Source organism: Anguilla anguilla, chromosome 18 (assembly GCF_013347855.1).
Source record: "Anguilla anguilla isolate fAngAng1 chromosome 18, fAngAng1.pri, whole genome shotgun sequence".
Lineage (NCBI taxonomy): Eukaryota > Metazoa > Chordata > Actinopteri > Anguilliformes > Anguillidae > Anguilla > Anguilla anguilla.
Genome location: NC_049218.1, coordinates 3,277,083 through 3,294,589, shown reverse-complemented (window position 1 = coordinate 3,294,589; position 17,507 = coordinate 3,277,083). Strand labels below are relative to the sequence as shown.

At 49.6% G+C, this 17,507-nt stretch overlaps 2 protein-coding genes across 3 annotated transcripts in view; one reads left to right on the top strand and one right to left on the bottom strand.

The window, feature by feature from the left end:
• Positions 1–17,507, top strand: part of prdm8 (PR domain containing 8) — a 38,384-nt gene that overhangs the window by 4,169 nt on the left and 16,708 nt on the right. The window lies entirely within an intron of this gene.
• The window catches only part of antxr1d (ANTXR cell adhesion molecule 1d), a 29,246-nt gene that overhangs the window by 2,108 nt on the left and 9,631 nt on the right, over positions 1–17,507 (bottom strand). Inside the window, exons 4-17 of one of the 2 annotated variants that reach the window (XM_035399958.1) lie at positions 17,395–17,476; positions 17,265–17,295; positions 17,095–17,168; positions 16,887–16,955; positions 16,352–16,432; positions 16,207–16,267; positions 11,703–11,801; positions 11,453–11,522; positions 9,486–9,564; positions 8,628–8,723; positions 8,257–8,295; positions 7,217–7,315; positions 6,912–7,079; positions 6,250–6,330 (exon numbers count right to left, since the gene is read on the bottom strand). In XM_035399958.1, the coding sequence (XP_035255849.1) occupies positions 6,250–6,330; positions 6,912–7,079; positions 7,217–7,315; positions 8,257–8,295; positions 8,628–8,723; positions 9,486–9,564; positions 11,453–11,522; positions 11,703–11,801; positions 16,207–16,267; positions 16,352–16,432; positions 16,887–16,955; positions 17,095–17,168; positions 17,265–17,295; positions 17,395–17,476 (1,129 nt within the window). The other variant, XM_035399959.1, reaches the window with a different exon arrangement.

Below are 17,507 nucleotides of genomic sequence, written 5' to 3'. Positions count from 1 at the left end.
GGGGGGGGGGGGGGGGGGGTTCACTGTCAGCGCAGGGGAACTTTTCCGGGACCATTGTCAAATGCTTTGTCGCCAAGGTTTCTGCTCGAGGACCGAAGAAACAAAGGCCCTCCGAGCTCACACTTTACGCACCATTAGATGGGAAAAATGAAACTTTCTGCCACAAATGGCGGAGATAAACGTCCACTTTTGTTATGGAAACGGAATCCTCAGATTGGGTTTGTCGGCTTCTGAGATTGCGGTCCGCACTTTTGTTCGGAAAACAAAAGACGATACGAGACAAATGGGTGCAAAAAAAAAAAATGTTTAAAAATTCATGACCTGGGTCGTTTTGTAAATCTCAAATTGTAAATTCAAATAAAGCAGCTCTGCATTCTGAGAGTGCTGCAGGAGAAAAATGTTATCGGAAATCGAGCTTTGTGACTGATCAAAAAGAGCAAAACGTAACATACTAATTCAGTGAGGGGTGCACAACGTTAGCGTTCAGGGGCCAATATCAATAACTGGTTTTACCCTCTCCTGAAGAGGGTCCACTTGTCTGAATAAAGCAAAAAAAAAAAAAAATTACAAAAGGACCGTTTGTTTGCCCTTTTAAACAAGACCAGGTCAAAACCTAGTATATGGCTGGACTGGCTGACCAATGGTGTAACTTAATCACTCAGTCACTCACTCAGTCACAGACATTCGCGTTTATAGGGCTGGCCCCGCTGTTGCGGTCCAGCCAAAAAAAAAAAATTGAAAATAAAATAAAATTCTTAAACATAGTTGTTGGTTCTGTCCTCCAGGCTCTCTTGTTCTCTCTGTTGACGATAGGAGAAGGGGCGGAGTCATGTTGTGGGGACACGCCTTGAGTCTGTTCCCTGTTCCCTGCCCCACGGTGAGGGGGAGTGGGACAGTGCCCCTAAATCCGCTTTCATTACTTTCACCCCGGTTCAGACGAGCGGGGGCCCATCAGGAGCTGAGCGGTCTCTGCCAGGCAGTGTGTCCGAGCTCGTCAGGAAAACAGATCGGGGGGGGGGGGGGGGCGGTGGCTTTGCAGGACGTGAGCATGAGGAGATGCCCTGCCTGTGTTCGCTGTGCGTTTGGGGGCAGAGGGGGCGCCCTGCCTGTGTTCGCTGTGCGTTTGGGGGCAGAGGAGGTGCCCTGCCTGTGTTCGCTGTGCGTTTGGGGGCAGAGGGGGTGCCCTGCCTGTGTTCGCTGTGCGTTTGGGGGCACAGGAAGGTTGGCCTAGCGGCGGTTTCCTGTGAGAAGCTCCTGTAAAAAACCATTAAAAAAACAAATATCCAGACACCGCACTGCGTCTCCGCGTGCCCCTCGCGCGCTGTCCGTCGGCCTGGCGGTGTCACACGCGACTTTAACGTCATGAGAGATGACAGCGCCTCGCTGTCAGGTGCAGCGCCGGATTTGGTGGATTTGGCGGGTCTGAACGGGGGCCCTGGCTGCATGGGGGAGGGGGCTGGGGGCTGTGATAATAATCGAGGGGGGGGGCACCGGCCGGGACACGTTCAGCCCTGGGGGAGGCGGGAGGCTCGCCCCAGAGTGAAAGAGGGGAACACACACACAGACTGACACGTACTGTCACTGACAGGGCTCTCTGTCTGTCTGCTGAGCCCCGGAAACGCACAGCACTGACAGGGCTCTCTGTCTGTCTGCTGAGCCCCAGAAACGCACAGCACTGACACACGGGGACCCCCACCCAGGCCCAAAGGCATGCTGGGAATTAGGACTGGTGATGCTGGGAAGCCAGTTACTGTCCATTTTCAGAACAACCATAGTGTCTCCAGTCTTAAGATACTGGGGTGCTATTTAAACATTGATAAGTCACATGGTGAAATACTTTTACTTTGGAGCATAAGGAAGTTTAGACCTTTTTATTGTAGATGCTGTCATAGATACTTCACCCTAAACTGGACAGAGGAGGATGGGCCCACTCTGTTTCCTCCCACGGTTTCTTTGTGTACGATATCCATTTTCGGCTTGGTTTGTGGCGGTTGAGGCCTGTTGCTGTTAGGCCTGTTGTGACACATCCTCTGTAAAATGTGCCATGTAAATGAATTTTTATTTAACTAGCAGGTTAAGTTTGTCCGTAGTTAGTCCGATCTTCTTTGAGCGGGGGAATGAAGATCATAACTATTCATAACCTTTCGTAACTGCTTATAACTGCAGCGTCGACTACCTTTGCAGTCAATACCAGGACCGACCACCCAGCCTGCCAATCTCATTACCCAGAAGCCACCTCTCTTCTGCGCCCACCCCCAATTTTAGACCTCGGCAATCGACCAGCACAGAGACTTGCTGCCAGCTGGGGACAATCCAGGGGGGTTAGGGCACCATATGGAAAGGGTTTTTCCTTCCCCCCCCCCCACCTCCTCCCCCCACATCTGCATGGTATTCATGGGGCTCTGCTCTCATTGGGTCCATATGTTCCCCCTTGTGCCGGGCTGTTGTTGTACTGCTCGCCAAATTGTTCTTTTCGCTGCACACGACCAGCGAGACAACTCAGGCTAACCCCCCCCCACACCCCCCCCCAAGCCCCGCCCCTTCCCAACCTGCCTTTGCCTAATCAATCACAGCACCCTCTTCTCCACCACAATGGTTTTGCCACAATAAAATGCGCCCCCCCCCCCCCTCCCCCCCAGCTGTAAAACACCTCATGTCGCTGTGGGATGGCCCCCCCCCCCCCCCCGAAATCAGGCATTAAATCAGACCACCAAGTGTCTGCTCTCCGTCCCGCCCACTGACCCTAACCCCCCCCCCCCCCCCCCATCCAAAAAAAAGCCAGGAAATCAATGAAAACAATTCAGGGGAAAACATTCATCCATTCATCTGGCCTTGTAAATTATGCAAAAGGAAAGTCCCTCCAGTTACCCAGAATGGGTCTTTCCTGCATTCCATTTTGTCACTGGGAGGAAGTGGAGGTGGAGAAAACCCAACCAAAGTGAAACACATCCCTGAAAACACACATCTTGAGATCCTTCTTCTGTCCTTAACAAGACGAGGGTCGTCAAAAAGAACACATGGAGCAGGCAGACCTTGTGGCGTAAAAAACTCCAGAGTGGTTTCTGTGTGCTTGTAAACAGACAGAGTGTGCAAAAGAATGACAAAAGGCAGCTTTGATGAGGATGTTCTTGGCCAGCAGTTATGGCCGGTGTCGTAAAGCAAGCCTGTCACTGACGCATCACAATGCCTTTACTGTGGGATTGTGGGTAAGCAGCTTGACCTGCCCGGTCATCTCTGCTGTGTTGCCTCGTGTCCCTCTCCCAAACCGTTTGTGTGTGTTTATTATAAGAATACTGGCTGTATTGTGAAACAAACTCAAGTTCACTCGTGGGGCAGAAAAGTGTTATTTTCCACAATGGAGGATTGGCGTGATAGGCTATAATAAGTATGAGAAAACAGTCTGATTGTTAATTATGCCCTGTGGCGTTATCCCACACTGCACACTGCACCAAACCACACTGCACACTGCCCCAAACTACACTGCCCCAGACCACACTGCACTCACTCAGTGTAAACACTGCAGACTGTGAGGTGCAGCCCTCAGCTGACTCTAGAGTCTAGAGGCTGCATGAGGAGGCTGAAAGCATGGGGGGGTAGGGTGAGTCGTGTTGCACAGTCTGACTGTGGTTTCAGCTTTTCTGGGAGGGATGTATTTCATTATTTTTAAACCAAATATGCTTTATTACTGTATGTATGCAGAATAGCTATGACCATGCATGGTCATGGAGGTTAAGAATAATCCATATTTGAAAAGAATCATTTCAAGGCTAATTTAAAGCTTTACATTGGACAAACTTTCACAGTCATGTTAGATGTTAGCTTTCTACCACCAGTGGAAATAGTTTTGGCATTATAGGGGAACACTAAGTGTGTTTTTGATTTGCCACCTACTCTCCTGTGATTAATTCATCTAGGCTACCCGTTTAAAAATGTTACATTTTTTTGGATCAGCAATTTTCTACCCCCAAAGGAGTTGAGGGTGTGTTTTTATGAAGAGCAGAGGCCTGTCGAGGCTATTAATTTTTTTTTTTTTTTTTTAATGAAGGTAAACTGTGAATGATTCTTTTCACATTAAGTCTTAGAGCACTTAACTGAAAACGGCAGGAAGGAAAAGGGAAAAGAGTTGGCTGAGGCACCGTGTGAAACTGCTTCTGTGTGCTCCGCCCTGGAACAGCTTTTTAAGGGAAAAACTCCCCTGAACTGGACTCCTGCAGTATGCTCTTCCTCCCGTTACTGATATTTATTCCAATTTATACCAAAATATAGTGCGATTCATTTTGGTTTGCTATAAATCACACTTTATAATTCTTATCGCCCTCCCGTTCGGCATTCTGAGAAAATCCCATCAAACGTTTCGCCAGGACTTTGTGGACGATGACTTTCCAGTGCGCTGTGGGAACTTTGGTTCCACACAGCACCCAAATCGCCAGGGTGGAGCGGAGCTGCTTTTCCAGAACAGCTGTGGGGGCCTTTTAAACCCGGCTCAGGGGCACTCTGGTCCTGAGGGAAACAGCGGGGACATTGTGCCCCCCTGCTACAGTGGCAACCCCCCACCCCCCCCTCGCTAGCGGGACCCGGGCACATTGTGCTGCAGGTGGGCATGGGGGGGGGGGGGACACACACAGAGGCCCCTCACATCGCTGTGGGGACGATGCCTCGCAGCTGTTTCCACGGCGATCCCACCCACTCGCAGACCGAAGCGCACGTGAACCCTTCGGCCTCTTCCTCACAACGTCCCCTCCAGTGCGGAGCAGAGTCACAGAGCAGCACCTCCAGTACGGAGCAGAGTCTCAGAGCAGCACCTCCATTGTGGAGTAGAGTCTCAGAGCAGCACCTCCATTGTGGAGCAGAGTCACAGAGCAGCACCTCCATTGTGGGGCAGAGTCACAGAGCAGCACCTCCATTGTGGAGCAAAGTCTCAGAGCAGCACCTCCAGTGCGGAGCAGAGTCACAGAGCAGCACCTCCAGTACGGAGCAGAGTCTCAGAGCAGCACCTCCATTGTGGAGCAGAGTCACAGAGCAGCACCTCCAGTACGGAGCAGAGTCACAGAGCAGCACCTCCAGTGCGGAGCAGAGTCACAGAGCAGCACCTCCATTGTGGGGCAGAGTCACAGAGCAGCACCTCCATTGTGGGGCAGAGTCACAGAGCAGCACCTCCATTGTGGAGCAGAGTCTCAGAGCAGCACCTCCATTGTGGGGCAGAGTCACAGAGCAGCACCTCCATTGTGGAGCAGAGTCTCAGAGCAGCACCTCCATTGTGGAGCAGAGTCACAGAGCAGCACCTCCATTGTGGGGCAGAGTCACAGAGCAGCACCTCCATTGTGGAGCAGAGTCACAGAGCAGCACCTCAGAGTCACAGAGCGCAAGGGCTAAATCAACCCCCCCCCCCCCCCCCCTCTGTGGCCCAGATGAAGTGGTGGCCCGCTCCTCTGTGGCGGACATACTGTAAGCCATTCAAGCACGAGCCCTTCATGAATGGCGCCATTCAGGGCCTGGCAGATGCATCGCCATGGCGATAAAATACCGCTCCCCGGCAGAAAGAGGCGTCTGTGCCACAGGCAGGCAGACCGGCGGGGCCGGGACGCACGTACAGACGGCGGGAAGGAGACGGGAGTGGAGGAGAGGCCAGGGATTCTGGGAAGGCGCTGAGGAGTTCTGGATGCGTGTGCTTATCACACCCAAGTCTGCTGCGTCTTTGGGTCAGAAGTTCAGTATTTCCTGATTTATCAATTTATCAAAAAATCAGGCAAAATTACATTGGGAAACCCTCATGTTGTACTGCTCTGGTAATTTGAGGATCTTAATGGCTCTGCAACCTTAAATTACCCAGGGGCAATGACATTACACAAATAAGAAGGTTTGTACTGAAAGCAACATCGTAGAAGCAAACCAAAGACATTAAACCTTTGGCATCTGTGGATTATTACAGTTTCCCTTGAACTATAAAGAGGCATGTTTAAAAGGAAACATACCAAGGATGTTTCCACACAAACAACCTGGAGAAATCTCAGTTTACATTTGGCTTACAAAAGCCATGCAATCTGAGTTTACTATTTGCGATACATATGTATGTTTAGTGACTACAACTCTATATTTAGCGAGATAAAAGTGGCCAGCTGAATCCCAACTGTAGAGAAAAAACAGGAATGCAATGTCCCAATAATGCAAGGCACTGACCAACTGTACACCCAGAATGACCTCTGAATTGACATTTGCTGCTGATCTTTGATTGGTGGCGGTGCTGCTCACCTGATCCCCAGGTTGTGGCCTCATTAGGGACACCTGGTCATACCCACGGCGAAACAGAGCCCAAAGAGCGTCCAGCTTGCCCTGTAGGGGAGGGGAAAGGGCATGAGCCTAAAAAAAGGCATTAGATTCCCTAAAAAAAACTTATAATAATATATGGCTTATTAACATATTGGAGAAGATGAATTAATTTCACTGTAATCTTAAATTGCTGTTTGCCTCCATGTGATCCATCGACTGTAAGTAGGCTATGTGTCATTTCCTGGATTGGTGTAGTTGACTGTGCTGTTTACCTGGATGGGCGTAGTTGGCTGTGCTGTTTACCTGGATGGGTGTAGTTGGCTGTGCTGTTTACCTGGATGGGTGTAGTTGGCTGTGCCGTTTACCTGGATGGGTGTAGTTGGCTGTGCTGTTTGCCTGGATGGGTGTAGTTGGCTGTGCCGTTTACCTGGATGGGTGTAGTTGGCTGTGCCGTTTACCTGGATGGGCGTAGTTGGCTGTGCCGTTTACCTGGATGGGCGTAGTTGGCTGTGCCGTTTACCTGGATGGGTGTAGTTGGCTGTGCTGTTTACCTGGATGGGCGTAGTTGGCTGTGCTGTTTACCTGGATGGGTGTAGTTGGCTGTGCTGTTTACCTGGATGGGCGTAGTTGGCTGTGCTGTTTACCTGGATGGGCGTGTACCACCTCCTCTCAGTGGTTCTCCTCCGGCAGCCGTGCTTCCTGGGTTTGGGCTCGTAAGGCTCAAATTCCTGCTCCGGCATCTTCACCACCGCGTTCTTGGGCTTCTCCAGCTTCGCCCCCTCTTCTGTGGAGCCCTTCCCACCCCAGCGCACCTGAAAGGTCACATGACCTCAGAATGAGTCTAGGCTCCACCCCTCCGTGAGCAGTGGGTGGACCGAGGAGGCCTCAGAGGAGACTTCGAGGAGCCGTTCACCACATGACCCTCCAAAAGCTCTACGTTGTACATTACCTCCATCCTTTTAATGCCCCCAACGCCTCGGCCCCCGTAGTACGATGCATCCACGGTCGGCCACTTCTTTTTTGGCATCCCATCCTCGTCGTCAGACTCCTGACCAAGGACAGACAATCAATCAATCAAGCAGCCAATCAACACACATTGTCTGGAAGGCTGCTAGCCTCACTGTTGGCTAGGATCAGTGCTGGTACCTAACCTAGCGCATGCTTAAGCGCTGCTGTCTGAACTTCTTTTGGCTAATCTGGTACGAAAACTATATCAGATTACCGATAACGGTACAATCAGTCCTGGTCCTGGACAAAGCATAGTTTGTTTTTAAGGGCTCCAGGTGGGAGAACCATAGCGAAACAAAGCGAAACAATGCAGAATGGACACCATGATGGCTCAAATACAACTGGCTACAAAAAGCACACAAGCAATTGAGGGGCGCCATTGACAAGTTTGGCCATAATGCTATTTGCTGCTATTGAGAGGGTAAGAATGGGGTGGGACTTCAAATGCATTGAAGAAAAGCCTCGAGTCTCCCAGAAACTCAGGCTGGTGAGTGAGGCCACTATTTCCAAACGCAGATGTACAATCCAAGGGAACAAACGCCACAAAGCTCCTTTATGTGAAGTCGGCTGTGATGGCTGGTCGCCTTTAACCCCCATGAACAAAGCTAACACAAGAGGCCCATTATGAGACAGGCCTTCTACATATTCAGCCCTTTCAATGCAAGAATTTGTGTAGTGATGAATGCATTTAAGGCTATATATTTGGACTTTATCGTTCTGGGACATTTGAATAGTAATAAAGTCAAGCCTCCTTAAAGACTTTGGACATGCAAATAAGACTATATATGTGACCTGGTGATTCCTTCCACAACCTTAGTTGGGAGGATAAGATTCATATTTATTCTGTGAATTGGCCTGGGTCATGCCCTGATAGATATCTGGGGTGGATACTGAGACCGGTCCGGATGCTGCTGTAGTTGTCACTTTGAGGCCTGTAACTGAGTCCAGATGACATCACAGAAAGGGGGAGGGGGCACTTACCGGCTCTGGGGGAGGAGGCGGTGGGGGTTCTTTGATCACCTACAAAATAAAATGCAGGAAAAAAGGGCTCAAAATGAGAGGATTTGGGGAAAACAAGAGCTGTGCAGTTCGGAAATATGGCATGCGGAACATACCATTCCAAATAGCGTAAGGGTGACTCGTGTGATGAGGCAGAACTCTGCCTTTGCGTCTGGCTCGTAATGCTGAACGTTAGGGGGTGAATGATGAAGTGATGATGAAAGAATAGTGTTGTTTTGTGACTGAATAAGGGCACGGCAGTCTTTCAGAACTGAGTTCCTGTATGACCTCACTGCAGTGAGGCGGCTGATGTGGAAATAGGGGGTTGATCTTCGCGAGCGTGATGAACTCACCACGGTGCAGCACAGCGGCCAAAACCACCACATCAGCGCAAGGGCCAACAACAGCAGGAGGATCAGCAGGGTGATCAGGAGGATTGTACCATCAAACTGCGTGGCAGAGGGGACACACACACACACACACACACACACAAACCAAAGGGAATATTGGCATGAATGTAATCCCAGGAGACACTTACGAGTCGACACATGAGGATCAGAGCAATGCTTTTGGAAAGTGGGCATAAAGTCAAAAGTAGGAAAAGTTGGTAGGAATAAAGTCAGGAAAAAAGTAAGAATAAAAATTAAAATCTGTTCTGATGTTTTTTTTAAAAATATTCTGCGAAAGATGTGGCAGTTCCTTATGAGGAGAGCAGTTACGAAATAAAGGGAAAGCCAGGGTTTTTGGAGGGGGGGGGGAACCCCTTGGGCAGCCCCTTGGTTTGGCTTTGGACAGGACAGGAGGAGACTCACAGCAGAGAGGAGGGCCCCTCTGATGAAAGGAAGGGCAGAGGAGACCCTAGAGAAGAGGAGGCTGGGGAGGAAGAGTGGAATAAAGAGTCGTCAGAAAACCAGAGAGACGGAGTCTTTTTTTTTTTCTTTTTTTTTTTTTTGGCACGGCATTTCAACAAACCCAAAAGGCAGAGACAGAATGAGGAAAGGGGCCGGCACATCAATATAAACTTTGCAAATGACTGGCAATGATTCTATAAAACTTGCCAGATGAGTTGATTGCCTCTGCAGCAGATGGTAAACAGTACTCATGCATTCTATGGTAGAAATGTGCACACCAGTACTCGCACATTCTATGGTAGTAATGTGTACACCAGTATTCACACGTTCTATGGTAGTAGTGTGTACTCCAGTACTTACACATTCGGTGGTGGTGATGTGTACAGAGCTTGTGATGAACGATAGTCCTTCATTCATGCTCACTTGTAGGTAGACCACCCTGAACACAAGCAGATAGGACGTGAATTACAACTGTAGCCCTTTTTAGATGGGTGAATATTCAGATTGATTCAGGAAGTTATAAACTTTAGCGTACAGTAGCAGTGTCATGTGGGGTGGAGTGGAATGTCCAGCTAAGCACACTACATAAGTTTTCATTTTGCATAGTATGGGCAAAGTATCGGCAAGGTGCTCAATGATGGGGCGAAACCTGGCAGTATGGGGTTAAAGAGCATGGGATGTTTGCCGGATGAAATGGTCAGTTTTGGTCTTAGGCCACTTCATGGAAGTGGGTATTGAAAGCAGTTTTTCTTTTTTGGAGGGGGGGAGGGGGGCGGGGAGCCAGATGTGGCTCTCTTCTTGTTGGGGGACTGACGGAGGGGAAGCTGTCACCAGGTCGCTATGAGGGACTACCCTGACCGACAGCTCGCTGTGAGGGACTTCCCTGACGGACATCGGCCACCCTCAGCCTTCTGCCCTCCTCCATCCCATCATGCTTTGCAGTGACTGGTGGAGGTTGTGTAGAAATCATGCCGGGGGTGGAGGATGGGGGGGGGGGGGGGGGGGGGGGGGGTGAAAGCGTGTTGGGAGTTGGGAGGTGCGGTGACAGAGCGATCTGGTTTGCCATCAATCAGCGACTGGCTGCGTTCTTGTTTTTTTTTTCCTGGCGCTTCTTCTGGAAGCGTCTCGAGTCACGTTGCGTTTGTGTGACGGCAGACGGGACTGTCAGAGCTTCTGCCTTCAGACCCCTCCCTCCTCTCACTGATACTACAGAAGAAATGCCTAACCAAGAGAAACCCTGCCTGCTGAAAGTTCAGTTGTTCACCTCACTATTATTGTAATACTTTTATGCGTTTAGCTTGATATTACTTTACAATTCCCTGAGATGCTGAGATCCACTACACCAGGGATCCACTGGCCAAAATCGATCATAATTACCAGACTCTTCACTAAAGAGAATGTTTGGGAGTTAAGGCATGAATGTTTACCCCTGGCCTTAAAGCTGAAACAATACGATAGTTTACTGTGAGAATCATTACCCCTTTAATGTGAGGTAGAGGAAATCCAAAAACACAACAGGGCCCATTCTGTACACAGACCATATCTGAAAAAAACTTTACAGTGATAAGAAAAGCAAGGAGTTTTTAAACCCGAAGGTAGCCACAGGCTGTTCTTTCTGTGAGAGACCAACAATCACACCGAGCAATAAAATGAAATGCAGCAGATAGCTTGCATTCATGCACCCGAACCCCCGTCAGAGAGACCTGCCAGTTCATGTGAAATATTTTGATTGTTCCATTGATGGGGGGGGGGGGAGAGATCTCTAAAGTCCCTACAAAAATCTTTCTGACAAGAACAAGACGAATGAGCTCCTCTAGGTGTCTGGGCTCGGTGTGTGAGGCTCGGAGGCTGTTAGGGGGGGATTCTGCCGGTTTCAGAGAGAGAAAAAAAGTTTAAGGACCTGAAGACTCTCTGGAGGGTGGCTCTGGGGTGTCTGCTTCCTAATGGGGGGGGGGTTTGGCCTTTTGGCCCCATGCTTGAGGGAGGGGCCCCCCCGTCAGAACAGATCTACAGCACGGCCCTGGGGCCCCGTGTCCCTGGGCCCTACCTACGGAGAGCTCCTCACACGAGTCGAGATGCTGTCGGCCCCTCCTCGACTATCGTCTAATTAAAGGCTTCTCTCAGACCTCCTTCAGACGCCGGGAGAGTGTCTCACTGCATCAGCGAGAACATCCTCTGATTGATAAGAAGACTCAGAAATGACATTGGCCCTAATTTATCAAGGATATCTGTGCCTTGGTTTGTCGCTGAGAAGTGTTAACGTGAGATGCATTAGTCCGGTAAACAAAATGCGTGAATGCGTTAATTTATGAATCGAAAACACTTACTTCCCGACTTCGTCTATGACTGGCGCAGGGCATAGCAGATAGGTGTCTTCAATGTCCGCAGGTTTCTCGTCTGCGAAATGAGAGAACGTTCTTTAGAACATTTTCATCATTATCTTTAGTTTACTCCATCTTCCTTACTGGAATTATACAGCATCTAAAGTAGGGTTTTTGCATTAATGTGACACCCCATGATGTGTGCGTCTATATGCATGCACACATCATTACAGAACAGAAGTATAACACTACTCACTTATGGTGATGGTGTCGTTGACTTTGAAACTGCACAAGACCTGGTCGATATTTCTGGCGTGTAAAAACCCGTTCCCTCTCACCACCACTTGAAATGACTCTGAAATAATAAAAAAAACTATTTTAAGCCCTAGGTTAATATTAACATTAATAATGCATTTGATCATGATGAGTCTTCATCATGAGATGAGATTTTCAGCATCGTTCCAGATTTCAGTTGTATTACACACCGTTCCTACCAGTTAGGCTACCGAAACCCTTACTAATACAATTCTTAGCATTTTTGGTACCGACAAAATGCAAGGATTTGCAACCGTTTATTGTTCATTTTACAAAATGAAATGATACGCACACATTAAGCACATTATCTTATGCTAGCAGCAGTAGAAATGGAACATTTTGAAAATATCTGGTTGTGAAAATTGCTCGGGCGAAAGGGGGGTGCCTGGTCCGGTCGGGGCGTTCGTAAGCACGCAGCGATGCGAAAGGGGGGTGCCTGCTCCGGTCGGGGCGTTCCTAAGCACGCGGCGATGCGAAAGGGGGGTGCCTGCTCCGGTCGGGGCGTTCCTAAGCACGCGGCGATGCGAAAGGGGGGTGCCTGCTCCGGTCGGGGCGGTCGTAACCACGCGGCGAAGCGAAAGGGGGGTGCCTGGTCCGGTCGGGGCGTTCGTAAGCACGCGGCGATGCAAAAGGGGGGTGTCTGGTCCGGTCGGGGCGTTCGTAAGCACGCGGCGGTGCGAAAGGGGGGTGCCTGGTCCGGTCGGGGGCGTTCGTAAGCACGCGGCGACGCGAAAGGGGAAGCGCCTCGTGTCGCTCGCGTGGAACTCTTCGCACTTCCTCCGCAGATCCGTGTCTCACGCGGACCTTTCGCAAAATGCCATGCGCTGTGAAATCATGAAGTGCACAGCCGCCGGGAGGCTGGCCCCTCTGCCCTGTTTTATGTTCCCTCCATCCCTAACCTTTCATGTGGACTCAATTCAGCAAGGGGGGGAGGGGGGTTGGAGGGGGGGGGGGTTTAAGGGCGAGGGTGACTGTCCACGGTCCATTGGTGCTAATAATAAAAGTGATGCTGTTCACAAATATCTCCCAGCAACTGTAGCTAGAGGACGTTATGAGAGCGGGGAAACGTGACCTTTGACCTTTGTGATCCCCCTCAGGCTGCCCTCTTCTCACTGACGGCCGCTAACTAGCATATGTTAGAGATATTACAAAAAAAAAAGAAAAAGATTTGTTGGCTTTAAAAATATGACTGACTGAGAGCCTGGGTAGGGGGCAGGGTAGGGGGGGTGGGGACTGGCCCACCAAAGGGAGGCCGTGTCCGGGGGGGGGAAGGGGGGGGGGATTCTGAGTCTGCGAGCGCAGCTAGCTTTGTTAGCTTTGCTGTGCTTTATAAAGGGCGAGCAGTCCACCACACCTTTTAGCATTTCAGAAGCACACCGTGAAGACCACTGGGTGTGAAAGAGGAAAACATCATGTGCTCAGTGTGCCATCAGGAAATCCTCACTCTTCACAAAGGTCATGGAAATGCTGTCATAACACGCAGCGAGAGTCTGATACGCTGTGAATATCCCTCTCAGCAGACATGGCTTTCATACAAATACACATTTATACCGTACATTAATATTCTTTAAATGGAGAAAAATTCATTGAAAAACAATCTCTACTCTACTGTGATATTACCATTTATATACAGCGACATTGTTAAAGTAAATTTACAATGTTAAGTAAGAAAATTAATTGACATTTTTATCATGTAATTAGATGTAGGCTAGATACGAGACCTTTCTGTGTATGTGCACGTGTATAATGTATGTAGTAAATGGTGGAAAGATTAACATATTGCACATCCCACATTATGTGAAAATATTTTATTTTTTCCTTTGGCCATGTACTGTTTCTAGGTGCAATATTAGACAGAAACGCATTGGGATTAGCATATTAGCATATGTATTATGCAGTATGTTAGGTGGTAATGTATTATGAGGTAATTGTCTGGCAGAGGTCCTGGTCCTCTCCTGTACATGGTAGTAGAGTGTCTGATGATGTCATCAGCTCTCAGCCTGTCAGGATCACTCATGTCACATCTGGCTCCTCCCCTTTCATCAGTTAACCTGTCAGAGGCTGCAAATGGCTGACTCACTAGTGGGCCAGCCCCTTCACTGGCTCATGTTGATGTGGGTGATTGCCTTTAATTTGGGATCCCTGTCTGGACCCCGTTCCCTTTTCTGGGGGTGGTTCTGTCAGACAGGGTGTGGCAGGCTGTGATAGGGTGGCACCGGGGGGGTGGGGGTCAGTTGTGGGCGGAGCTGGGAGATGACTGGCAGGAGCTGGTGAGGCCTGGCCTGGCGAGGAGCTGACCCTTCCCATCCACACCTGAGCGTTTGACGAGCTGTCAGGGCGGCCTGTCAGTGGCGGAGGCAAAGGGCCGTGAACGTAATCAGGGCAATGATGCTGTCAGGACGCGTAGCTTAGCGTAGCGGCCACCTCCAGCCCCCGCACCGATGGCCCGTTCACTGGCCACTCAGCCTGGTCACTTCACATCAGCGTGATCGTGGAGATAGAGCACGCAGACAGGAGCTAGCTTAGCGTCCTGATCGTGGAGCTAGAGCACGCAGACAGGAGCTAGCTTAGCGCTGTGACTATGGAGATACTGCACGCAGACAGGAGCTAGCTTAGCGCTGTGATCGGGGAGATACGGGACTGAGACAGGAGCTAGCTTAGCGCTGTGACTATGGAGATACGGCACTGAGACAGGAGCTAGCTTAGCGCTGTGACCATGGAGATACGGCACTGAGACAGGAGCTAGCTTAGCGCTGTGACTATGGAGATACTGCACGCAGACAGGAGCTAGCTTAGCGCTGTGATCGGGGAGATACGGGACTGAGACAGGAGCTAGCTTAGCGCTGTGACTATGGAGATACGGCACGCAGACAGGAGCTAGCTTAGCGCTGTGACTATGGAGATACTGCACGCAGACAGGAGCTAGCTTAGCGCTGTGACTATGGAGATACTGCACGCAGACAGGAGCTAGCTTAGCGCTGTGACTATGGAGATACTGCACGCAGACAGGAGCTAGCTTAGCGCTGTGATCGGGGAGATACGGGACCGAGACAGGAGCTAGCTTAGCGCTGTGACCATGGAGATACGGCACTGAGACAGGAGCTAGCTTAGCGCTGTGATCGGGGAGATCCGGTACGCAGACAGGAGCTAGCTTAGCGATGCATTCGGGGAGATACAGAGACTCCTGGAAACGTGGTCTGTTAGGAGTTAATATCTCTCTCAAATACACAAACTTAAATCTCCTAAGCACCTTTTCTGTCTGCTTTATTTAATTACCACAGAACGCATTATACCAGAAATTAATCCAATTAATAACCATGTAATATGTTTATTATGGTGGTAATGGTACATGCAGATTAAATTAGGAGAATCATTTTACACAGACCTGAGTCATGGTTTTAATTATGTGGAGACGAGATTTGAGGGGTTTTTAGTATGGTGAAAGAAACAACCAGAAAAAAAAAATTAAGTGAAATCAGAGGGTTTAGTACATCTGGGAAATGCATGAATCAAAGATGTGCAGTTTAGCACATATAGTGCTTAAATAGCAACTACAGCATTCTGTCATCATTAGGGTCCCAATTATTTATTTATATATACACACGTGTGTATGTATGCATTTATATATATGTATGCGATTTTAAAAAAAAAATTAAAAAAAATAAAAAAATTTTACATACTGTATATATTGCATATTGTTTTGTTCAGTGACTAAAAATTAGAATGAGGCACTCTTATCATATGTCATCAGTCAGTCAGCCTGGCGTCTGGCTCCAGAGGATCCAGACATTGGTCACATCGTGACATCACATGAGGCGACATAAAACTTATTGTCCAGGCAGGGCAGTGAAAATTGGCGGTGATCTCTCCTTGCCTGGCTGGATCTCTCTGGCCTGGTCTGCCACATCGTATCTGTTTGAAAAGGCGATCTCGCCCTCGTACTGAAATTCGCTCCGTCCGGCTCAGGGCCTTTGTTTGACCGGGAGGAAGTTGGCCGCGGTGTCTTAATTGGCCGGCCGGGCGGGCCTGGTGCAGGAAGCGCTGGTGTGCAGGGTGGGGGGAGACTAATGAAGCTTGACATGACCTTATTAGTCAGCCCCCCCCCCCCCCCATGCACTTTATGGGATTATCTCCCCGGCACAGAGTCGCGGAGCTCCTTGCCTGCCCCGCCCTGTGCATCATCATCATCATCATGAGGCCACCCAATCATAAACCCCCAAACCGCATCAGCACGGCTCTCTGGGAAATTGGAGCCGAGCTGAGACACGGTCTGGTGAGAGACCGCTGACTTTGCTGCATGTCCAGCTGCGTAACTCCAACCAGCTCCACCATACTTGCTGATATTTTATGGAGTTATTGGCAAAATAGCTGATCAGATGTTCACGTAAAGAAAGCCCTCTCGTGAAAGCTCGTTTATGTTGCCGTTAGGTCCCCCGAGTCCTTACCTCCTGCGCAGACACTCGACGGTTCAGCAGCTAATATCTCGATGCAGGACTTCTTTATGATCTGAAATGGCAGCATACGGGAGGGTTACGTTTAGAAACGGAGGTCAGAGGTCAGATCGAGCGTCGGGCGGCCCGAGTAACTTACGGAGTCGATCATCCCCCTCAGCGCCTGGAAGCCCCCCATGACGGGGAACACGTGCTCGATGGTGTCGGCAATGGTGGCCAGCTACCGGAGAACACACAGTCCGTTATTCAGAGCAGAACGCCTGCTTTCAAAAACACCTCTTCTAGTCAAGCTCTGCCTCATCGGAGCCCAAGCATTCAAGCAAAGGCTTTTATAGTTTTTATATTGAATTTGCATTGGTTTTATATTGAATTTAGGTAAAGATGCCCCCCTCCCCACACACATGCAACCATGACGGCAGTAGATTCAGTCAGACCGTTTGTATTTGCATTAGGCAATAGAAAGCACTATACAATTACAGGAGGTAAGACCGATTGTCTGGCAGTCGGCGGGTTGCCGGTTCAAACCCCGCCCTGGGCGTGTCGAAGTGTCCTTGAGCAAGACACCTAACCCCTAACCCCTAACTGCTCTGGCGAATGAGAGGCATCAATTGTAAAGCACTTTGGATAAAAGCGCTATATAAATGCAGTCCATTTACCATTTACCATCCATTTACCTGCGTCTCGTTGAAGTCTTTGACTCCAACACAGTACACGATGGCGCCCAGGGACCTGGCTCTCTCCGCCTGTAGCGGGAACACAAACGAGCGATGAGTCCCGTCGTTTCGGTCGCGTCCAATCAAACGGCCGCCGGAAGGCGCGAAACGTATGGCGACGGCCAATCGCGAGCGCGTCGCGTCAGCCAATCACGAGCATGCTACTCGCCTCCATTTGCGCCGTCTCAAACTGCTGCGGGTTCAGCTCGCCGTCTGTCAGCGCGATGATGACGCTCGCCGTCCCTTTAAGGAAGAAATCAGAGGACGAAGCAATCTTAGCGTTTCCTGAGCAGGGCGTGGCACAGGGACAAATACAGCGCGGTCTCATGGGACACTTACCGTAGTTCTCGTAGAATATTTGCTCATTTGCCTGCAATCGCAAAGCGAAAATATGGGATAGATTAAAATGAACAGTCTTGGAAAAATGAAAGAATGATATGATGGGTGAGAGTGTTTAACAGTGTCCTACCTTTTCAAGCCCCAGGTGCATAAAGGTGTCGCCCCCTGGTTTCTCATTATACAAAGAATTCAGTCCTTTCCTTATTTCATCCCTAAAAACCATGATGGTAATAGTGAGTGATT